The sequence below is a fragment of the Bufo gargarizans genome, chromosome 9 (assembly GCF_014858855.1).
Source record: "Bufo gargarizans isolate SCDJY-AF-19 chromosome 9, ASM1485885v1, whole genome shotgun sequence".
Classification (NCBI taxonomy): domain Eukaryota; kingdom Metazoa; phylum Chordata; class Amphibia; order Anura; family Bufonidae; genus Bufo; species Bufo gargarizans.
In genome coordinates, this window is record NC_058088.1 from 172,478,326 (window position 1) to 172,503,196 (window position 24,871).

The window sequence follows — 24,871 nt, forward strand, 5'->3', positions numbered from 1 at the left end:
TTGGTCTGATGACACAGCATCCTGGCGCCATCCTGGCTCTTCTGTGGATTCGGGTTGGGGGGGGGGGTCGCCCCTTTTTCAGGGAGCCTCCTGGAACCTCTGGGAGTGTCTTTAAGTAAGCCTTAAATGAGTGCTCTTCAGACGATGTCTGTTTTAGGAAATACTAACATGTGAGGAGAGGCGACAGGTCCTCCTTGAGGGGTGGACATTTGAAGGGGGGAAGGGATGTAGAAACGTGAACATTTTCCTCCAAATAGGAAACCACTGATCCTCACATAGAGTTGGACCATGGATGGATTAGATGGGGTGACTGCAGGGCTCAGAAGATATCTGCTCTCTGTGAACTTACAGAAGAAGTGAAAGTATGTCAGAAAGAGGAAGTAAAACCACGTTTAAAAACAGCGTATTTCCTCCAGAAAGTACAAGAAAATCACGTATGCAAAGAAAATGGGCTTTTATGAGACTTCTCAACGACGGTTCGACTAGTTTTACGGGAATGCCAATGCTAGTTTCTCTACAATACATCCAAAGGGGCATGGTACATGCTGGCACCATGCCCAGTGATAGTGAATAGCAATGGACTGCACAGGAACCAAACCATAAACTCATAAACTTATGTGTATGGGAATCATGACCTTTCCCATGACACTGGCAGCAGGCCTTATGGTGGCGATGAGTGTATATAAAATATGCCAGTGAAGCCCTGCAGGGGGCAGTGGTGGGCAGATGTAGGCACATTGGTGTCAGTGGCTGACATTGCGTAATTATTTGCACGTTGCTTCCGGACATCTGAATGTTCATGTGATTACATCAAAGACTTAACACTGATCACCTAGTCTAACGGGGTGGGGTCGAACCAACCATAAAAAAACTGAAAAGTGCCACACATACAGGTGTGGCAGTGCCTGGTACTGCATGCCAACAGTCCCAATTTGAGAGAAAATCCCAGAAACCAGACCATAAAATAGGCAAGGTTTATTCAAACCCACCCAAAAATGGGTGCTCAACCCATCTATGGATTTTGGTCACACAGATGCTGGCCTGTATGCACTTGAACAAGGCTCAGTGCCACTACCAGGGCCAGATGCTCATATGAATTAATTTCCTGCTAGGGATTGGACCACCAATGATCAAATATTATAAGGCCAGGCCATCAATTTTTTAAGGGATTGTCCAAAAGAATGTCTTTCTGGGGTAAACTGCAGGCAGGCTGGTAAAATTGTTAAAAACTTAAAGGGGTTTTCCAGGATTCTATTATCCTGAGGATATATCATCAATAACTGATCATCAGTAGTCCAACATCCTGCAGGCAGAATTAATAATAAGTAATTCCAGCCTTGGATGTTATACCTTGTTTTCTGCTCCATGGAATGGAGGAACATTTGCGGTCCCACTACTTGAGGCTGCTTAAAGTGAACGTCGTGATGCCAGTTGCATTTCAACAATGAGGGATGGAGTCCCCCTAAGTAGATGGTGTTGATGGTGGGTACCCAGGATAGGAATGCCAGAGTGGTGTAGGGTGGCCTAATGTCCCTTAGTGGTGTTGCACTTGTCACGGTGCTCCTACCTGGATACACTGGAACCCCAAGGATAGACATCCGGTGCAGAAAAAGGGTAGTTGAATGGTGGGGTGAAGAGTTAAATTGAGTTCAAACCTTGTGATGAACTTGACAACAGCTTTACTTGAATAAACTTTTATCAGGCAACAATCTTCCAACTTTATCTCAGTCATCAGCAAGCTTTGGCATAAATTCTGGCAGGCGAACACACTCAGCACTGCTACATCTGCTACTCTTTAGCTCTGCTGTGCTGTCAGGATTAAATATGAACTTTTCCTTTCTGCTGTACATAGCTTTCTGTAGTCTGACTCTTCCTTTTTATCATGATCCAGGTAACTATCTTCTGGCTCCTGAGGCTTGTAGCTTGGGCCTCCAGGTCCAACAGAACTGATGGTGCTCTGCTGTCTAAGGCAGAGCTCTCCCAACAGGGATGAGCTCCCCTGCTTCCTTCCCCTTAGAGGGGGTACTCACAACTGCCTTTACTAACTAAACTCCTCCCTCTCTAGAGAGGGCTAGAATGGACAGAAAAACTCCATTCCAGACAAAGTAGCTCTGCCATTATTGCCGCCATCTGCTGGTGAACCAGGTACATTACATGAAACATAACAGTTACATAGAAAAAAATACACACATTTTGCAGGGTCAGAAATAAGAGCATAGGATGACACTATGTTAACCATATGAGATAGTGGAGAGGCGTAAAAAGGTGGCAATGCCACACTGGGGCGTTACACATTGGTATGTCAGGTGAGAAACACCAGAGAACAAACACCCTGCAACCATTGCTGGAAGAACACAGGCTGAGGGTGGCAGCGTTATGGTCTAGAGAATGTTTTCTTGGTATTTTCTGGGCCTGCTCATCCATGTGGAAGACGCGCTCAGCAGATTTGGATATCAATCCATCCTTGCAGATCATGTACACGTGGGGGCGAAGCAAGACAATGCAACATGTCACACAGGTAGACATGTCCAACATTGGTTGGAAGAGCATGACCAAGACTTCCAAGTACTATCCTGGCCTCCCAATTCCCCAGACTGGAGCCCAACAGAGCACCTGTGGGACCACCTCGTTGGTCGTGGTCGTTCTATGGATCCTCCTCCACGCACCCTCCACTGCACTTCAGTCAGCATGGTTCAAGATACCTGGGAGAACCTACCAGGATCTTATGGAGTCCCCCCCAGCCTGTCTAGCTGCTGTCCGGGCTGCACACGGCGGTTCCTCTGGATATTAGCTGGTGGTCGGCTGTGTAGATATAGACATCAATCTAGGTCTATGAACAGCTACTTCTAGCATTCCCTACATTTCTGCTGGCTTCTGTCATCAGGGATGTCTTGTAAAGCTGGGTGAGGTAGTGGGGGGGGGGGGGTTGAGGGAATTCTTACTCCCCTAGGAAAATCTAATGGATTTCCTAAACTAACCACAGGAGACAGACCCTTCTCTGTAATGCAGGGGTAATGACACAGGATGATAACATACACCCTAACAGGAAACGACTGACAGAGAGTATGCTGTGTACGACAATGACGCCCCATGGCTTGTGGGCCGAAAGGGTTAATTTCACGGCCATGGAGTCCCCCCCCCTTCCACTTTTCTTGGCTGCTCCTGCCTTTGCTGTGTGTAGGAAAGTCTCCAGGTACCTCCCTGCCTCGCACAGACCTGGCCTTGTGTGCGGGTGCAGGAAGTGGCTTCAGCTGACATGAATGAGGCATTGAAGGTCCAGACAAGCTGGCGGGTTGGCATCACCAGCCCATAACATTGCCCCAGCAGGGGGAACGCGGCAACCCTGCTCTGCCGGTCCAGGCCATAGAAACGAGGACAAACGTAGACCTCGCTGCCAGCCTCTTCTCCCTTCAAGTCACGTTTCTTCAAGCTTTGACCCGAAATGTTCTCACACTGGGGAAAAGAAAAGCTTCAATGAACCCCATCTCCTGCGCAGAAGGAAGCGTTAACCCCTTCCCAGCCACAGTGCGGCGGTGATGGCAACGAAAACTTCGGTCACATGCGGCGTTTCTGCAAATTCATTTCCAGTATTTAGATATTGATGGCCATCAATATCAGATCGGTGGGCGTCACCGATCAGCTGTTCTGCACCGGCACAGTCTGTGCAATCAGTGCTGCCAATGTCACACTGTGCAGGGACACACCCCTCAGAGCTGGACCTTTATTGCAGACTGCTGTCTATGCGTTCCTAAACTTCTAGTAGGAATAATAAAGGGATGGCACAACATAGAGTCATAGCTGCCTCAGAAATGTTATTACACAGGCTATGCAAGTAGTTACTAAAACAGACATATCAGGTCCTCTTTTTGTCACAGTCAATAGTGAGTGTTGCATCTGAGTGGTTAGACAGAGGGAGGTGGCTACCTCTGGACTCCAATCCCCTCACATCCCTATGTGAAATAGTAGACAGAACAGCCTGGCCTGTCATTGCAGTTTTCTTATTAAAGGGGTTGTCTCATCACAGACAATGGGGGCATATCGATAGGAAATGCCCCCATTGTCTTATAGGTGCGGGTCACACCGCTAGAACCCGCAGCTATATCGAGATCCCCGAAAATGGTGGAGGGTGCACTGCGCATGCGCGCCGCCCTCCATTCATCTTCTATAGGGTCGCCGAAAATAGCCGAGCACTGGCTCGGCAATTTCCATCGGGCCCATGGAAGTGAATTGGAGCGGTGGCCGATCATGCGTGGTGCGCTCCCATTCACTTCTATGGGAAAAGCGCTTGGTGGTGGCCGGACCGGAGTCCCCCAGCCACCACTTTGCGGGGGTCCGTTCCCGATATAGGAGCGGGTCCCAGCAGTGCGACCCACACCTATAAGACAATGGGGGAATATCCTAGCAATATGCCCCCATTGTCTGTGATGAGACAACCCCTTTAAGGCTTAGTAGGCTGATATCACAATCTCCTTGGACTGCCAGAGTAAAGTATTATAGTTTATGGTATAAGTGAATGAATAATCGCGTGTTCAAGTCCCCAAGGGAGATGAAAGATAAAAGCAAATAAAAAGAAGAAGTAAAAAAATAATAAATTCCAAAGGCATTAAAAATTCCAATCATATATTACATATAAAAATATATCAACCATAAAAAATAAACTGAATTGGTATCTCCATGGCCATAAATACCTGATCTGTTACAATATAAAAGTGTTTATCCGTAAAGGGGTTCTCCGGGAATTATGAAAATACGTAAATATTACTTTATTATAAATAAATTCCCAAATACCTTTCATTAGTTATAATGGCTCGTGTTCTCTGGGGAGCAATGATTAGGAGAAATAAAATGGCCGCCGTCCTATTAGCACACACAAATCTTGTCCTAATCACACAGCATGACAAGTTACTTCAGAGCACTGAGGTAAAGAGCTGCCTCATCCTCCTCTCTGCTCTGCTTGTCAGGCATTATGATCCTGAATACTAAATATGATCTTTAGCTGAATCTGTGTAGGAATGGAGTCCATGAGGCGACATAAAGTAGAGAGAGGAGGTGGGGATGTGGCTGTGTCCTGCTATGTGATTAGGACAGGTTCTGTGTGTACTAATAGGACGGCGGCCATTTTTTTCTCCTAACGATTTCTTCCCAGACAAAACGAGCCATTATAACTAATGAAAGATATTTGGGAATATATTTATAATAAAGTAATATTTAGGTATTTTAATTTTCTTAATTCCCAGAGAACCCCTTTAACAACGAATGCTGTAAAACAGTGTTCCTCAACTTCAGTCCTCAGGGCCCACCTACTGGTCATGTTTTTAGGGTTTCCATAGTATTGAGCAGGTGATATAATTAGTGTCAATGTCTTAGGACTTACCACAGGTGTTCATTCTGTTGGATATTCTCAAATCCTGACTGGTAGGTGGGCCCTGAGGACTGGAGTTGGGGAACTCTGCTGTAAAAAGTAACAAAAATTGCCCAAACCATTTTCTTTTTTGTTATCTTAAAAAAAAAAAAAATGGAATAAAAAGTGATAAAAGAGGCATATTCATCCCAAAATGGTACCAATAAAAAATACAGCTCACCCCACAAGCCCTCACACTGCTGTGTAGAAGGAAATCTAAAAAAAAGTTATGGGAGTCAGAACAAAGTGACTCAAAGCAAGGGGTCTAATTTAATTTTCAAATTTTATTTTTTAAGTGTTTATATTTATATATTTACATTTGTAATTTTATATTTAAAAAAGAAAACTATATAAATTTGGTATCGCCGTAATCATACTGACCTGCAGAATAAAGGTAACTTTTGGGATCCACTATGATATTAGAGCCTGGGCCCCCTGGAGGATCCTCAGGTGCTGTAGCTTGTCAAGGAGGTTATTACTAAGGGACAATGTGCAGGGGGAGAGTGCCCCCGTATACTCCTCACCCTTCACATCACTGACCAATGATAACACAGAAGACACAAGAGCCTGGCCAATCATATTACAGCAATGGAAGCTGTGACTACCCAGCAATAGCCGAGAGCCCGTCAGGGCTGCTCAGCTCCGCGAGAGGACAGGGTGACTGGGGGGTGTACAAACCCCCATTCAGCATGGCCAAAAATAATCCCCAGCCGCTCTGCTGGAGATGATCTTCACCAAGAGGGAGGCTGTTCACAAGCAGTAAAATGATGCCTAAAACTAGAGGCACATGCAGGTTTTATACACACAATGCATTCATACATATACACAAAATTACTGCACTCATAACCAAAGACATTCATACATGGACACAAATATATAGAAAAATCCTGTACATTCCTATGTACACACACAGATGCATCTATTTGTGCTCATACACTCAGATATATTCATATACAGTATATATATATATACACACACACATATACAGTCATACGTACTCATACACTCAGATATATTCATATACAGTATATATACATACACACACACATATACAGTCATACGTACTCATACACTCAGATATATTCATATACAGTATATATACATACACACACATATACAGTCATACGTACTCATACACTCAGATATATTCATATACAGTATATATATATATATACACACACATATACAGTCATACGTACTCATACACTCAGATATATTCATATACAGTATATATATATATATATATATATATATATATATATATATATACACACACACATATACAGTCATACGTACTCATACACTCAGATATATTCATATGTAACTTAGATTGTGAGCCCCGTTGGGGACAGCATGATGCTAATGTCTGTAAAGCGCTGCGGAATATAGTAGCGCTATATAAGTGCATAAAATAAATAAATATGTACACACGTACATTCATACGTACTCATACACATATACATGCATACATACTCATACACTCATATACATTCATGTGTACACACACACATATACATTCATACGTACTGATACATTCATGTGTACACACACATACACTCACTCATAGGGTCCATTCACACGTCCGCAACTGTGTGCTGTCCGCATCTTTTGAGGTCCCATTGAAAATGGATGGGTCTGCATCCGTTCCGCAAAATTGTGGAACAGATGCGGACCCATTTTGCGGACATGTGAATGGACTCATACACTCACATACATTTATGTGTACACATATATACGCTGCTTTTTTTTTTTTTTTTTTTTTTTAAACAAAGCCAATGACCTGATCATGGCTGATCCAGCTTCTGAACCCACCGTCAGCTAAAGAGGTTGCAGAAAGTCATGCAGTCGCCCTGCAGTGTGAAATGTGGTATAACATGGCGGCTATGCCCGCCCACGTCATTCATGGTCAGTGCCAGGACCGCCAGACCTAATGCCACTTATACTTTTCCACTCTAGAAGACCTCCTCTACAATGTCTGTATTCCCAAACCGGGCATGTGAAAAGGAGTGGTGAGGCAGTGACTTATAAATGGGCGTTCCCATACATTAGAACTGGAGACGTATGAAATCATGGGGGCAGATATTTTTGTGGACGACCATCAGCCAATATAGAGCAGTCTCTTACAGGATGATGCAAAGGCGCGCACATATAGTCGCAGCACTGGGAAAAGCGGATGCGGCTTAAACATCCGTGTCCATGAGGGCATCAGTGCCAAGATGGTCAGTGGTGGATCCGTGAAGATGTCGTAAAGGATCCGTGTTTGCTCCTTGTGCGTCATCCGTATCTCTTGGACACTTCTAGGCTGAAAATTTATTTCCAGAGTGTATTCTACCAAAGATCCGTGAAAATCAGGGACCAAACAAGGATGGCATCCGTGTAGTGCCTGCGGTTTTCACAGACTCATAGACTATGTGCGTGAGGGATCCGTAATTACGGACAAAAATAGGGCATGCTTCTGTGGTGGCACCATGGACCCACGGTCCTTGGAAAACCACTGATGTGTGAATATGCACATTAAAGGGGTTATCCTGTGACTAATGTAAAAAATGAAAACAGACATCATATAGAGCAATACCTTTCTAACAAAGCTAGAACCAGCCCTGTATCTCACATGGGTCTAGAGATCTCCCCATTCATTGCTCTGCTAGATTTATATCAAGCTGGCAGCTCAGGGGGTGTGTCCTTTCTGAAGAAGCCCAGGGGTCGTGTCCTTTCTGGTGCAGCTCAGGGGGGGGGTGTCCTTTCTGGTGCAGCTTCGGGGGGGGGGGGGTCCTTTCTGGTGCCGCTCAGGGCGTGTCCTTTCTGGTGCAGCTCAGGGCTGTGTCCTTTCTGGTGCAGCTCAAGGGGAGTGTCCTTTCTGCTGTAGCTCTCTCCCTATCACAATTCAGGAGGCAGTTGAAGGATGAAACTGAGCATGTGCGGCCATCTCAGTGAGCAGGACAGAGAAATTAGAAAAATTACAAACAGCAGGTGGCGCTGTACAGATAGATTTCTGAGAATATCTCACTGTCTATACAAAATTTTAAATTGTGCAATTACACAAGAATTCAGATCCAGGTGCTGGTAGAATATTTTTAGTGTAACAACAATGGGTCAGTGTGCTGTCCGCATCCGCATTTGCGGAGCGCGGCCCCGATCTTCCGGTCCGCAGCTCCGCCAAAGATAGAACATGTCCTATTCTTGTCAAGAATAGGCATTTCTATAGGGGGTGCCGGCCGGGTGTGTTGCGGATCCGCAATTTGCAGGTCCGCAACACACCACGGATGTGTGAATGAAGCCTAATGATGACAGCCTATGCAGAAATAATACCACCATACAGTATCGTAATGCTGCCACATTTAACCAGACAAGTGCCATACCTTACCCAAATAATACCGCCATACAGTACATAAAGGATAACACTGTGTTTAAATAATACCGATATTTAGGCGAGTGTCAGCTCTGCATACAAGTGGGCGGCACGCTGTATATGTGACTCAGGAAGGCTGCAGGGTGTCTGGGCCAGTAAAGGACGCCGGCTGTGTTTATGTTATAGTCGGTCAGGAAGCCTGGTTGTATATGGCGGAGAAGCTGAAGGGTGCGATTAGCGTTTCCTCGTCAATAAAGCATTTATTACATTCACATTGACCTCTGCCCTCAGATAGTAAACGTCTGCAGCCATCACTGCGCAACCAAGGAGGAAGTTGTAGGCCGAAACACAGGCTGTGAGAAGTGGGCCAAGATCCTGTACAGGACCGATAAGGATCGGCGAGCGAATGATGGGGCTCACTGACAGCCGCTCACAAATACCGCCATCGTACCGCATCAACGCTGACAATCAATCTCTCTTAGAAATACAAAGTACTGAAAGGGTTAAAAAAAAGCAGCTGCATCTAAAATTGGGTATATACATACACCACCTCACAATGTATATGGATCTATAAAACATAAAAGATTAAGTGACTTTGTAAATACATTGCATTACTAATCTGTTATTGATCAGGAGTTAAGAGCCGCATTTATAGCCCGGAGCTACGTTCACAATTCTGCTGGTTGCTACTGGAAACAGTCAGCAGTTTGTTGTTAGACACGCCCCTTAAAGGGCATCTGTTAGCAGATTTCTACCTATGAAACTGGCTGACCTGTAACGTGCGCTTGGCATCTGTGTTGGTCCCATTGCAGAAAAAAAAATGATGTTTTAATATATGCGAATGAGCCTCTAAGAGCAACGGGGGCGTTGCCGTTACACCTAGAGGCTCTGCTCTCTCTGCAGCCACCATGCCTTCTACACTGTCAATCAGAGTGCAGACGGCGCGCCAGTTGCAAAGAGAGCAGAGCCTCTAGGTGTAACGGCAACGCCCCCGTTGCTCCTAGAGGCTCATTCGCATATATTAAAACATCATTTTTCTCAGCAATGCGGGCACATATGTACATGAGACCAACACAGACGCCTTCAGCTGCCAAGTGCGCATGTAACAGGTCAGCCAGTGTCATAGGTAGAAATCAATTGACAGGTGCATTTACACGACAAAATGTATTTTGCGGTCCACAAAAAACACGGATGACGTCCGTGTTGTATCTGGTTGTTTTTGCAGATCCATTGTAACAATGCCTATTCTTATTTGAGAGACATTTTTTCCATATATCAGATTACTGTGCAGAGCCTGGCGTAAAGAAAGAATAAACAAGGAATGTAGGGAGAGTTCAGCTCTGAAGACGGCAGAACTACGAATGCAGCTCTAGACTAGAATACAGATTGTAACTCACAATGGGTATAAGTGGAACCACATAAAAGAGGCTTTTCTGCTGCATGAACTAAGGATGGTAAAAACTAGAGATGAGCCAATCGATTCGTCTGATCGACAAGACTTTTTTAGGAGCTTCCCCCCCTGCCGCTTGATGGACATCTCATCCTGCCATGACAATCTCGCTCCTGCGCTGCTGCTCCAAGTAACAGCGCAAGCGCAGTGGTTCCGCTTCTGCCTCCGGAGCAGTGACTGTTCATACGCTGCTACCTGATTCACTCATCTCTATTTGGATCCTTACATGCTCAATCCCTCTTTCCTCAGACCCTTGCCACGGATGGAGGAGACGCCTCAATCCCACTGATGTTGGCAGGTTCTGACAAGTTTTATCAAAAAAGGATCAGTAAGTGTCAGATTGACACATCATGACATCGACATAGCAATGGATCCGTGGTCTGCAGTGTTGCCATAGCAACAAGACAGGCAGCCATTGCTGCAGGTTCTCCTAGACGAGGTGCAGGAAGACCGGTCCTCATTGGTGGTCACTGCCCTAACCCAGAGGATGAATGTAGACCGATCTCAGGTGGTCATACAGACCACTCCAGCTGTTGTGAAACTACAACTCCCAGCATGCATCCTTGCTCTGCTCTTCTCAGAACTGTCATAGAAATGAATGGAGCATGCTGGGATTTATAGTTTCACAACAGCTGGAGTGCTGTAGGTTGCTGACCCCTAATATAGACCATGCTTTCGCTCATAATATTCCACCACATAACCATACACCGCACATGGCGTCACGCCAACTATATGTTCCCAAACCACGTTACTTCCTGCAGCGAACGCTCTAGTCACGCAACACAGTGCTGACTGAGGAAGATACTGCTTGTGCAAAAATGGCACCCCATGTCCCTTTGCAGGACACTTACGATTTTTTTTTTCCTCATGATGTGCACCCCCCACCATTAAAACATGAGGTAGCCATAGTTTGCCAACACGGTAGTTGGTAAATTCAGGGCATGTAGGTACCACCCCAGGGGAACACCCCCAAACCACCCTAGAAACTTCCATGTGTCAGGTGGGCATACATAAGCCTCATCCATTTTGACCCAGGACAGCCTGGACAGTCTGAAAATTAGGAAAAGTCCCTGTATATCTGGCAATTATCGGTAACTTGTAAAGGCCTATAAGGGGGAGATTTATCAAAACCAGTATAAAGGAAAACTGGCTTAGTTGCCCATAGCGGCCAATCAGATTCCAGCTTTCTTTTATTAAAGGAGCTTTGAAATGAAAGCAGGAATCTGATTGGTTGCCATGGGCAACCAAGCCTGTTTTCTTTTACACCAGTTTTGCCAACTCTCCCCTAGTATAAAGGAAAACTGGCTTAGTTGCCCACAGCGACCAATCAGATTCCTGCTTTCATTTTCCAAAGTACCTCTGAAAAATGAAAGCAGGAATCTGATTGGTTGCTATGGGCAACTAAGCCAGTTTTCCTTTACACTTGTTTTGATGAATCTCCTCCTTTATGTGGTCACACAATATTCTGAGGCTCCATGGGAATAAAATGTATGAAAGCTATGTTTATGCCTTAAAGGGGCTGTTCAGGTTTAGACAGACAAACATGGCTGCTTTCTTATAGGAAGAGCGCCACACCGGTCTACGGGTTGTCTCTGGTATTGTAGCTCCGTTGAAGTGAATGAGGTGGAGCTGCAATACCACACACAACCTGTGGACAGGAGTGGCGCTGTTTCTGGACGTAAACAGACATGTGTTTCTAAAAGGAGGCAGCAAATTTCTCATATTTATTTTAGACTCCACATCCTTACTACCTGCGACCAGACCTCCCCAAACCACCTCTAATTGTAAACTGATGTGGCCCGACCCCGCGACAGACCGCTTTCATGGACGCTGTGTCCTTAGTGACAATGGCTCGTAGTAATTAGAGGATATTACCATGTTATAGCATGGAGGTGAGCTAACTGAGGCCTAGTGTCTACAGGGGCCCAGCAGGAATTAGCGGGGAGAGGTGGCAAAACAGCAATTACAATTTTTACAGGCTTTACTATTAGAGGGATTTGTCTATGCATTTCTTTTAACCCCTTAAAGGAGTTTTCCAGTTTTTGACATCCTCTAAAATAATAATTAATGAAGGTTGCTGTCATTTTGTAATGTACTTCTATTACATTTATTGCTCCAATCTCCCGTTCTGGGCTGTGGTCACATGACCATGACCAGTGTCTATGTAACTAGCTGGGTGGGAGGAGCTATAAACTAGCTGGGCGTTGTTAGGGGCGGTGCTGGAGCTGTGGCAGAGGAAGGAGAAGTGCATTATGGGTTTGGTTGGACACAGCAACAGGAAGTTCTACACACAGGATGGAAACCAGCCAGAGGTATTGGTTTACATGGTGAAAACGGGGCAGGAGAGTAAAAAAAAAAAAAAAGCATGGGCAAGATGTTCGTGAGGTAGGCATCTCTGTTAAAAACCACAATACCCCCTTTAAAGGGGTAATCCGACTGCATTGTGCTTCCGTGCAACGCCAAATGTACACCATATGTCACATTTTTTTCTTTCATTATTTTTTCATTTTTATTTTTTTCCAGTAAATATGAACCGTTACTATATTCAGCATTAGTAGGCCGAGTGAGCGAGTTGAGCAAGTAGGTATGAAGCAAAGCAGCGGAAGTGTCCTGTGAGTGTTACTTCCTGTCACTGACACTTCACACAACAGCTGTGACACACACACACGCGGGTGTGCACTACATTTTTTTTCCACTCCAGGGGAATCATTATATAATGGCATCCATCTTACCATATGTGAGCACTTAAAGGGGTACCCTGATCATAGGTCTAAATTATTATAGATTGGAGTTCTATAGGCGAGATGATGAATGACGTAGCCTATGGACTTCAGTGGGGTTTTCCACCATATTAAAGGGGGATGTCCCATAATTATTGTAAAAAATGAAAACGATACATCATACGGTACATGAGAATCTCTTTTTAATAAAGCTAGAAGCAGCCCTGTACCTCACATGGATCCAGAGATCTCCCCATTCATTGCTCTGCTAGATTTATATCAAGGGGAGTGTCTTTTCTGCTGCAGCTCAGGGGGCGTGTCCATGCTCTCCCTATCACAGCTCAGGGGCGTGTCCATGCTCTCCCTATCACAGCTCAGGGGGCATGTCCATGCTCTCCCTATCACAGCTCAGGAGTAGTGTTGAGCGAACTTCTGTTTTAAGTTCGGCGTCTAAAGTTCGGCTTCCGGTTAGCGGAGAATCCCGATATGGATTCCGAATTCCGTTGTGGTCCGTGGTAGCGGAATCAATAATCGGCCATTATTGATTCCGCTACCACGAACCACAACGGTATTCGGAATGCATATCGGGATTCTCCGCTAACCGGAAGCCGAACTTTAGACGCCGAACTTAAAACAGAAGTTCGCTCAACACTACTCAGGAGGCAGTTGAAGGATGAAACTGAGCATGTGCGACCATCTCAGTGAACAGGGCAAATAAATAAGGGAAAAAACAAACAGCAGGTGGCGCTATACAGATACATTTTATTGAATAATTCAGTGGCTATGCTTAATTTTTAATTACATTCAATTACAAAAAGTATTATGTAGAATATTTTTCGTGGGACAACCCCTTTAATCAATGGTGCCGTGCAGAGAAGTAGTAAAGAGGCTACTCCCTTAAAGGGCATCTGTCAGCAGTCGCAGAGAAACTGGAGCCTCTAGGTGTAATGGTAACGTCCCCATTGCTCCTAGAAGCTCATTTACATATATTAAAACATAATTTTTCTCAGCAATGCGGGCACATATGAACATGGGACCAACACAGACGCCTTCAGCTGCCAAGTGCACATGTAACAGGTCAGCCAGTGTCATAGGTACAAAACTGCTGACAGATGCCCTTTAACTGATTCCTTCATTCTAGAAGTCAGGTAGCGATAATATATCCTCTCGATATACATAAACTTACTATGGTGGAAAGACGCTTAGAAAGTAGAGCTCTACTTAGTAAAAGTGGAGTTCCCCTTTAAGTGACTAAAAAAGGGGCATTTTTTGCTTTAAAAGTTTTTCTTTGCACCCCTAAAGCTTTCCAAAAACGACTGTTCTGACACAGCCCAGGAAATTGTACTTTTTTCCTGGTAGTTAACTTAATATATATATATTTCCCTCTCTAATGAGCGGAGGGAAAGGCAAGTTGATAAGATTGTTGCTGAAATGTACAAAATATGATAAGCTTCATGCAGCCGGTTCAAAGTTCTGCTCCAGGCTTTTAAACTACGATCCAGAGGGGTGTGGGGAATGTTTACCCAGTTTATAACTCCATGTGAACTCCCCCCTCCCCCGGCCCTGCTAACACATGCATTTAACCAACACCGATCACATCCCTTTAACCAAAAATTGCTCATGACATAAGCTTCCTGCAGGGCATCAATGACATTATTCATACGTACTGGGCAGAGCTTGTCACTTTGAAGGGAAAATATGTTCCCCTGGTGGGCACCGCTGGTTCCCGCTTGTATAACAGTAAAACGTGTGGATATTCACATTCCTTCTTCACATATTTTCACCTTTAAATGAATATATTGTTGTCACGGAAGCTGCCATATTGGCCAAAACTAATATTTAAAACTAGATTTTTACATGAATAAAAAAAATCTGACATCATATAGGACATGTCATCTTCTTTCTAACAAAGCTAGAACCAGCCCTGTACCTCACATGGATCCAGAGATCTCCCCATTCATTGCTTTGCTAGATCAAGCTGACAGCTTAGGGGACGTGTCCTTTCTGCTGCAGCTCAGGGGACGTGTCCTTTCTGCTGCAGCTGGTGGCAGTTGAAGGATGGAACTGAGCAGAGACATTACAAAAAAGGGCAAAGAGGAGGTGGCGCAGTATTGAATAACTCAGTAGGTATAATACATTTTTAATTACATGCAATTGCAAAAGTGTTCACATCCAGGTGCTGGGTTGAAAACTGGAGAATTTTGTTTGTGGGAGGACCCATTTAATATTGATGGATAGGCCGGGGGTACTCAACTAGTTTTAGTAATGGTCTGCTTACCCAGTCTGTGGTTAGGCCAAGATCCCAAATGCCATCTGTTAACCTTTTAAAAAACTAAAACTATTTCTATCAAGATTTATTATTAGTAGTAGAAAAACCAAACTAGACTCCAAAATTGAAGGTAATCTGTTACCAGCGACCTCCCTATCAAACTGTTTTCGTAGACACATGGATGTGGTTCACCTGATTAAAACGCTGTTTTTCTCTTGTTGATCCGAGGATCCCTTCCCAAACTATGATACTTTTTCTTAATATGCAAATTGGGCCTTTTAATACCACAGCCCACCCCCCACTCAAGTGGAACTGTGTTGCTCCAGAGAGACCTGCAGCCCTTCCTTTCTGTTGCTCGTGTAGTTCTTGAAGATCATTCCACCACCAATCCTCAGGACAACCCATCAATGTATGACCTGTGGGCCTTCAATCTCCAAGAACCATACTGTTCAGCAGAACAAATCACCATGGGTCCTCACTGAAGTCACCCTCCATGTCCATGAGGTTATGACTAAAAGGGTTCAGAGGGCCTAACATGGCTGGAGACACTTCTTTCTGCTGATCAGTGTGAGGTACTGGGATCAATCTCCCACATAATGAAAGGATAAGTAATCAATGTGGTTACATCCCTATGGATCTGCAGAATAAAGCATTACAGTCCATATCCATGGTACTTTGGGGTTGCTTCAGGAATCTTTAAAGGAAACCTGTCACCATGATTTTGCGCATAGAGCTAGGGACATGGGCTGCTAGATGGCCACTAGCACATCCGCAGTACCCAGGTCCCATAGCTCTCTGCGCTTTTATTGTGTTAAAAAACAGTTTTGAGTGATACGCAAATTACCTGATATGAGTCCTGTAGCCGGAGATGAGTCAAGCGGAAAGGAGCCCAGCACCGCCCCGCGTCCTCCGAATCTCCTCCTTGCTGGCTGACGTCACAGAGCTTGAGCGCCGAAATCTCGCAATGCTCGAGCTAGAGCATGCGTAGTTCGTTCCCTGTGCTGATGCCAGCACAGGGAATGAACATGATGCCGACACTGCGCATGCGTTAGCTCGCGCATCGCGAGATTTTGGCGCTCCAGCTCTGTGACGTCAGCCAGCAAGGAGGAGATTCGGAGGACGCGGGGCAGTGCTGGGCTCCTTTCCGCTTGACTCATCTCCGACTACAGGACTCATATCAGGTCATTTGCATATCACTCAAAACTGTTTTTTAACACAATAAAAGCGCAGAGCGCTATGGGACCTGGGTATTGCGGATGTGCTAGTGGCCATCTAGCAGCCCATGTCCCCAGCTCTATGCGCAAAATCATGGTGACAGGTTTCCTTTAACTATCGTCAGGGGGTTATCATGGCCTTAATACCATGTAGAATGTGGTCTAAGTGGACAATTACTCCAAGAACTAGCCATGTGTGGGACCAATATGCGGAGTGCTCATGCTGGGAAGTCCCAAATGGACCCCCCCACTACACCATTAGTATAGATCTAAGGATGTGCAGTTGTTGCCAACCCTCAATGTTGGATAGACATCTACAGCTTCAGATCCAATGATTACCTACGGAATAGCCCTGTAATTAAAACCTCGTAAACTGAAGGCTACCCTAGAAGTAACCGTCCAGGGAATCCAATTACCTCTTTATATGTTATTTTGGATTTTATACTATTGGCTTGACTTCTATGGAATCCAGATTTGAGAGTCAACAATACAATTTTCCGTAAACCTATGAAAAATAGTACATGGCCTGAACCAAACATCTTCGTGTGACAAGTCCAAGGTGACTCAACCACAGCTATAACTGGGGACTCGGTGCCAAGTGTGAATCACATAAGAAGACCTGGTTTTCCATTGTAAGCCATCACTTTTGATGTCAACAAACTTCTGGGATTACGCATACCGTTCTGACCACTCTCCAAAAATGCATGATCTCATGTAAACCTCGGATCTTCTAGAAATGTTCAGCGTTGGTACAGGAGATGTTTCAGCACACTTCTGCCAACGTTGTTACCCAGTTTGTAAAATGAAATCCACTTCCATTTAGTAGACATCACCACAAGTGACACAAGCTTTCCAAGTTCGCCTTGAGGAGAAGTTTCTTAGGATCAGAGAAAAAAATCTTACAGTCAGAGAAGGACCCCGCCACTCTCCTGATGCGTTTAAGTAACTACTTGCATCCCCTGTGTAATCATTCTGGAGCATCTATTCCTAATAATCTATGTTGTGTTATTATTCCTTCTAGAAGATACAAATAAATTACTAGCAATTTGCAATGAAGGTCCAGCTGGGTGTTACCAGTTGGAGGTGTGTCCCTGCACAGTCTGACATTATGCAATCAGTGCCAGGCTGTGCAGGGACACACCCCCAAGTGGAAAAAACAGTCAAACCTTTATTGGAGACTGTGAGCAATTTGTTTATAAACTTCCAGCAGGAATAATAGAGGAATGACACAACACGTGCTCCACACTGTTATCACGTGGAGAATGCAAACAGTTACTAAAAATGACATGGTAGGAGAGGGGGCAGAAGCAAGCAAATTTTGCAGAAATAATAAAACTAATATTGTGAGAAAAAAAATCCCTGATGCATTAGGCAAGATATTTTTTTTGCCTGCCGCAACAAGTTTCATAGACCAGTTCCTCAACAAGATCTTGTCAATCAATTATTCTTGAAGTTTCACTTTTTACATATAATGATTATTAAGGTCCTTCAGGGGTAGGGCACAGACAGACCCAAAAACAGAATGTGGGTGCACTGCTTTCCAGGAGCCTATCTGCAACCCCCTGGTAGACGTGTCAAAATATTAACTAGTTGTCCCTCTGATTAGATACAGCTGTTGTGATACTGTATAGAAAGGGGCCAATTGGCCACTTACCATTAGGGCCCCTTCATAGCTGCGCAAGCGGTATGTTTGCCTCTCACATTCCAATGGGGCTGGTACAAAGACATGATAAAGCTAATGTAGTTTACTTTAAAGGGGTTGTCCCGCAAAAAAATATTCTACAATTTTCAAACCAGCACCTGGATCTGAATACTTTTGTAATTGCATGCGATTAAAAATGTAGCATAGCCAGTGAGTTATTAAATAAAATGTGTCTGTATAGCGCCACCTGCCGTTTGTTTTTTCTCCTTGTCCAGCTCATTGAGAAGGCCGCACATGCTCAGTTTCATCCTTCAACTGCCTCCTGAGTTGTGATAGGTAGAGCATGGGCACGCCCCCTGAGTTGTGATAGGTAGAGCATGGACACGCCCCCTGAGCTGTGATAGGGAGAGCATGGACACGCCCCCTGAGCTGCAGCAGAAAAGACACTCCCCTTGAGCTGTCAGCTTGATATAAATCTAGCAGAGCAATGAATAGGGAGATCTCTGGGTCCATGTGAGGTACAGGGCTGGTTCTAGCTTTGTTAGAAAGATATTTTCATGTACTATATGTTGTTTTTTATATGATCATTTTTTACATTATTCATGGGATAACCCCTTTAAGACAACCCTTAGTCTGAAGCCCACTGACTACACACTGCCAAAGAAAACAGTCTGTATTCTTGGTCTGTAAGTGAATATTTGCCCATAGGGCTCATTTCTATACACAAAAAGTCCATCCACACATGTACATAGGGAGCCTATAAAAGGATTGGGACATGTTCACACCAAGTATTTTCTGAGCTGAAAAAATAAATAAAAAATATGATGCGGAATCTGCATCAGGTTTTTTTGCATGCGTTTTTTTCTGACACCTTCAGTGACAATTTTCATTCCTGCCCATTTTCAATAGATACTCCGGCCGTGGAATTCATATCAAGAATGGAGAGGACCCTTATTCTTTCTGGGTTTTTAAAAGCGGATAAAAAAACCTCTGTATGGTTTAACATGTGGACTCCCCGTTAAAATCAATGGGGAAGTTCTGCATGTGTTTGTGTAAACATACCCTTAGTTTTTAAAAAAAAATATTAAATAGGCCCTGGACAAGCTCCAATATGTAAGGATGTCTATAAGATGCTCTAATGAGTTGAAGTTTGTGGGTGCATCTACGTTTACATAGAGGGGTAATTGCTTAAGGTCTTCCACCATATAGTGGCCTAAACCAGCATGTCTCTTCTTTGTGGAGCCCACACTGCAGGCAACTATGTTATTTGGGCACCAAAACCAATGTATCTGGACCCCTTTGTGTACTATTTGCTATTATGGCCCCCAACCACTCATAATGGGACCACAGGTTTTATCATACCATGTCAATCAACTAATTGACCAAACCGTATCATACCACCAAACCATTTTGGCCAATTAGCCCACAGGGCTCACATGTTGGTTCCTCCATCTAACTCAACCCGTTAATAAGTCTACATAGCTGGAAGGAGCCGGCATTTAAGCCCCCTTGTCACATTTTTTTGGCTAAATGGGCAATACCTTGTAGATGTTCAAAAAGGAGACATCAAAGGATCAGGTAGCCATTTAGCTTCCACTTCACAGGTCATCTGATAGACTTCCACGTTCTTGTATCACCAACTGTGCCCAGTGACAGAAACCGCTTTAACAAGGATTCATAAAAATGTCTTTTATCCTTTACATCCCCATCAGAAAACCAAAACGGATCTATTTTGCTAGCATGAAAGTCTGGCTTTTTCTTTGAAGGCTTCGTCTGAACAAATAGTGCTCAGTTATTTACCCGCTTAGGCCTTTTATAACCCATCACATGTATAAAGCAACTTGCCGTGAGTCATTCACTCACATGTCATTCTTAATTCAATCATGTCAACACAAGCGTGACTGGGACATACACACTATTGACTGCATGTGACATATGACATGTAAGATAGCAGCAGGGGAATGCACTTGCATGTGTAGTGATAGGGGTGCAATGAGGAAATATATGGGTCAGGTTACAACATGTGGATTCTACTGTCCTTCACCCTCTGAAGGCTGAAGTTTTTAGCGTCTGACAATTCACACCGTTTTAGGCTCAGGAAGTAGATGAGTATTTGGCAGCCCTGGATTGCTTGGGCTGGGGTGTGTGTAGAAGAGAGAGGCACCACAGCAAAGATCTTGACCTTCCACTTGGTTCGGAGAACCCAATATCCCAACTTAATATCCCTTGCTTGGACAGAAAAACACATTACTTGTAGAAACGAAGGATGGCATGGCATTGCACCAACGCTCCTTCCTTTGCCTACAAAAAGTTGCTGTGAAGTCCATCAGGTTCACATCATTCATGGAGAAGTAGGATAGTGGCCAAACTTAGCTGGAACTCAATCCTTTGCAAACCTCATAGCAATAAATGGGCCAACTCTACGGTTTGTGTATATATGTGCACTGTACATATAGGCTATGATGTAACCAAACCAATTGCAAACATCCTCCCATGACAGATCATCATTCATGAAAGATCCTTGGAGTATAAATAGTTCTAAACTTAGACAATTTTACCTGATAATCTCCTAGATTATAATGGATGATAAAGAATTTTTTAAGCTGCTTTACATATTTATAGCATAAATCAACCCCGTTCAATCAAATAAGAGGCCAGAACTTCTACAGAAGGCCATGTAGGTGATCAGTAAACTACACTAGAAGTCTAGACGTCTTACTGAGGAAAGGATCCAAAGTAGAGAAGACAAAAGCCCAAAGATTTTAGAGACACCAATACAACAACAGGGCCACGGGAGGAGATACCTGTGGCAAGGACCAGTCTTCACAGATGATCACAAATTTTTGTAAGACTATAGGGTTCCTTTTATGTCTTCTGGTCTTTCACAAAGTCTCCACTCTTGGAAATTTTAATTAACTTAAGGGATATTCTTAGAATCTTTAATATTTTTGAAACATCACAAAGTAGAGGTAAAATATAGAAGACAGCAGTAAAGGGATGTCATCACCTTCTACTAAGTAGCTGAAGATCAAAGATCTTCAGGAAGATGTCCCTATGAAAGCACCAGTCAGAATTGTCCAGGGTATTTGCAGCAGATCTTAACATGGTTGTCTCACCAAGACAACCCCTATTTATATGTCCTTTTTGGGCAAATGTCTATCATGTAGGAGAGGCATCCACTCAAGAGGACCCTCCTCTACAGGCCAGAGGGAGGAGCAACTTTGTAAGAGCAGCTTTTCCTCCGGTGCACTTGACCCAGCCACATATTACATGGTCACCCCATTCATACATGGTTGAATGAGATTTCCCCAGCCAATAAATGGGGTGTCTTGATCATAAAACCTCTTGGCCATGGGTAATACTGATGTATTTAGGATTGTAGAAGACGTTTGAGAAGATATGAGGAAGTTGATGGACATTCTTGCAAAAACCAAGTCTAACCTTGCACCTCAGTTATTAAACTGAAGATTTATTACATGTTAGACAGTATGGGAAGACCCAACTCAATGACCAAGACAATTACACCTAATAGAATAAAGTTTCTGACAGCACACCATGTGAAATTTTCAATACAGTTAACAGCAACGTTTCAGGCTTACATATCATGCCCTTCATCAGGCAAAATCTGAGTGTCTATGTGGTGCCGGCAAGACAATTACACCTGGAAGAAGACAATCAGTGAGAAGATGGATGGATGCAATCATGTCATAAATATGCTAGTTCTGAGTGAGAGAAGCCACAAAGAAGTCAGGATATGAGAGAGACAGTCTTTTTCAGTCTAAACGGACATGATGGCCCTTAGATGTTTCCACCATGATCTAGATAACTACAATAGGATTCGGTTATTTAATTCCCCATATACCCTCAAGGGTCTGAGCACCTCCTCAGTTATTGCTGGCCTAAATTTTAATTGATGGGAATATTTAAACTATATAAACCTGCAGCTCCAGAATAAGTCCATATATAACCCCCATGCCCCATTCCTGCCAATAAATCTGTTTATTTAGTCTGAATGTGTCATGATGGAAGCTTTACGGCAGACAGAGGAGAATACGGATTCTAAGTAGAGATTATAATGAAGGTTCGCCTACGGCAATGAACTTTTACTGCGATTATCACAAGGCGGTTTTATCTACGTTCCCGTCTGACCTTGTCCATTGTGGTGGGAGAACAGCTGAGCCTGGAAGGATCCAGATTCTACCTGAAGCTCCAGCGTAGACGAGAGCTCCTGGTGCAGTCAGAAATCACACAGAGCTGCAGAGACAGGACACATGCACAATGCACCGTAGTCCTGCGTAGAGTTAGCGCAGAGCTATAAAGGTGCCCATTAAAGTCGACGACCGTGGAAAAGGTTTTGGGGGGCTGACGAAATTTGACGCAATAGGAAAAACTGAAATACAGATGACACGTGTGGAGTATATTCAAGAGAAGAATTGCCATTGGCATGGGCAGAGATTCTCACCACCTGAATATAGACAATATTGTCCGATAGGTTAATTGGCTGGAACACTGGTCATCTGCTGGACTTCACCACCAGATGTATAACATACGTTACATGGGGCTCTATGCAGGAAACGCGTTACACGTCTCTGCTAAAACCACAGCCTGTCATCATACAAGTTCCCCATAACCCTTCTTTTTTTAACCCATTCATGCCCCCCCACCTATTCATGAACCTTCTCACCTTTAAACTGACTTTCGTAGTCCGCGGTTCTGTCCTTCCTTGGCTTCCCATGAGACGCCATCCTTTTGCTCGGTGCCTGGCACTCACTGATCTGCTGTCATATCACTGCTAGTGCCACCACCTCCTATCCATGAGCTCACCATCAAGCAGGAGAAGACGTTTTACCACCACCAAGTCCTCAGAGGAATGGAGTTGTCCAGTGTCCTGGAGGGTGAGGAGGGGGGGAGGGTTGGGTGACCTTAGACACTAGACAACAGCTTTAGGTCTCTAGAGCAAAGGACCCTGCACCTTCATGCTGTGCCAAGAAGTGCCAGGGCGAGGTGCTGTGCTGTAACAGTGCTGTGCCCAGCGGTGGAAGGCAGTGTGCCTCTGGCAGGATACTGTGTGCAGGAAGTGCCCTGGCACAGGGGTGCAGTGCAGTGCAGTGTGATGCAGCCAGTGGCCAGTGCTGCCAGTGTCCTCTGCATGGAGAGCAGTGCACAGAGCTGAGCACACAGGCGCCTCCCTCTCCTCCTCCTCCTCCTCCTCAGCTGTCTCTGTGTGATCACAGATTGATGTCTGTCTCTATATCTGTGCGTCTCCAGCTGTCTCTAGCAAGACATCCTCCTCCTTCACATATCTATAGGTGTCAATGAGATATATACCTATCTGCTGCTTGTGTCTCCTGATCTGTATGCATTGCTGGATGGCAGCCCCCTCCCTTCTATTCATGTCTGTAATGATTTATTAATGAAGCAAGCCCAGAAATGTACAGATGGAGGAGGAGCAGCCTATATACTGTACATGTATATACTGCATGCATGTATATATGTGCATTGCCTGCGGTGCCAGCGCTGCCCCTGCCCCCTCCTCCCGGGTCAGCAGCATCTCATTCACAGTCAGTGTGATTTTCTTCATCGCAGTTACACTTCCCCATTTGTGGACCAATCAGACCTGGAGGATTGTGGGCTGATCATCTGTAGCAATGGATGGCACTGTGCAGGCAGTAGCTCGCTGGTAGATATGGGCATAGTCCAGGAGCTCATCCTCATAGACAATGACTATACTCCTTGCATCGGCATCTGGTACAACAATGATCTGCGTCCTTCTTGTACTATGCCGCCCTCCCCCCCGTGCATCCCATTCATTGCCCTGCCTGCCTCCTAGGCTACATTCACACGGGCGTGCGTTCAGTCTGCATCCGATACGCAATTTTTTTTAGATCACACGCAGACCCATTCCTTTTTACAGGGCCTAAAAAATGCCGCAAATTATAGAACATGTCCTATTCTTGTCCGTTTTTACAATGGAGGATGCACACAGTTCATATCCGTATTTTGCGTATGGCAATACAGATACGGTCGCGCAAATGTAGCCTTAGGTCCTTTGTCTTGAAATGAATTCCTGACGACTGCAACAAGTCTGTAAGCCTCAGGATCACATCTCATTTTATTGCTACCGATACCCAAGAAGGAGCTATTTGATCGAATAGAGCTGAGCTGCAATACCAGGCGCAGCCAGCGGACAAGGGTGGCGCTGTTCCTGGTAGAAAGTTTTATCACTCCGTTCTCTCTACAGCAGGCATGGCCAACCTGTGGCTCTCCAGCTGTTGTAAAACTACAATTCCCACAATGCCTTCCTGTAGGCTTATAGCTGTAGGCAGTCTGTGCATGCTGGGAGTTGTAGTTTTGCAACAGTTGGTTTGGCCATCTCTGCTCTACAGGTATAGGTTGGGAGCAGAGTAATCCTTGAGGATACATCCATGCAGGACGGGCGCCAGTGCATTGCAAAGGATGAAATCAACGGTGGAAATCTGCAGCTAATTTTTTTCTTACAGCCTGTGGGTGAGATTTGATGAAATCTCCTCTACTTTTGCTGGTACTGTAAAACACTACAGATTTTCTACATGCAAATTCATGATGGAAAACCTGCAGCGTGCATGTCGGGTGTGAACGTGCCTCAAAAGCAACAGTTTTGTTTTAGGAGTTCAAAGCAAAATCAGACATTTCGAGCTGGCAGAGGTTTGGACCCCTCACCATTAAAGGGGTTGTCCTCTTATAACAGCTTATACTCTATCCACAGGATCGTGGGGGAGGGTCATGTCATGTTCCCCCAATTGAATGGAGCAGGGGGACACACATGCACGCTGCCAGTCTACTCAGC

At 44.6% G+C, this 24,871-nt stretch overlaps 1 protein-coding gene across 1 annotated transcript in view; it reads right to left on the reverse strand.

Moving 5' to 3' along the window:
* ARHGAP4 (Rho GTPase activating protein 4) overlaps window positions 1–23,560 on the reverse strand; it is a 75,863-nt gene extending 52,303 nt beyond the window's left edge. Inside the window, exon 1 of the mRNA XM_044268592.1 lies at window positions 22,730–23,560. Coding sequence (XP_044124527.1) covers window positions 22,730–22,790 — 61 coding nt within the window. The 5' untranslated portion in view covers window positions 22,791–23,560. The remainder of the gene's footprint in view (window positions 1–22,729) is intronic.
* Window positions 23,561–24,871: the final 1,311 nt, after the last annotated feature.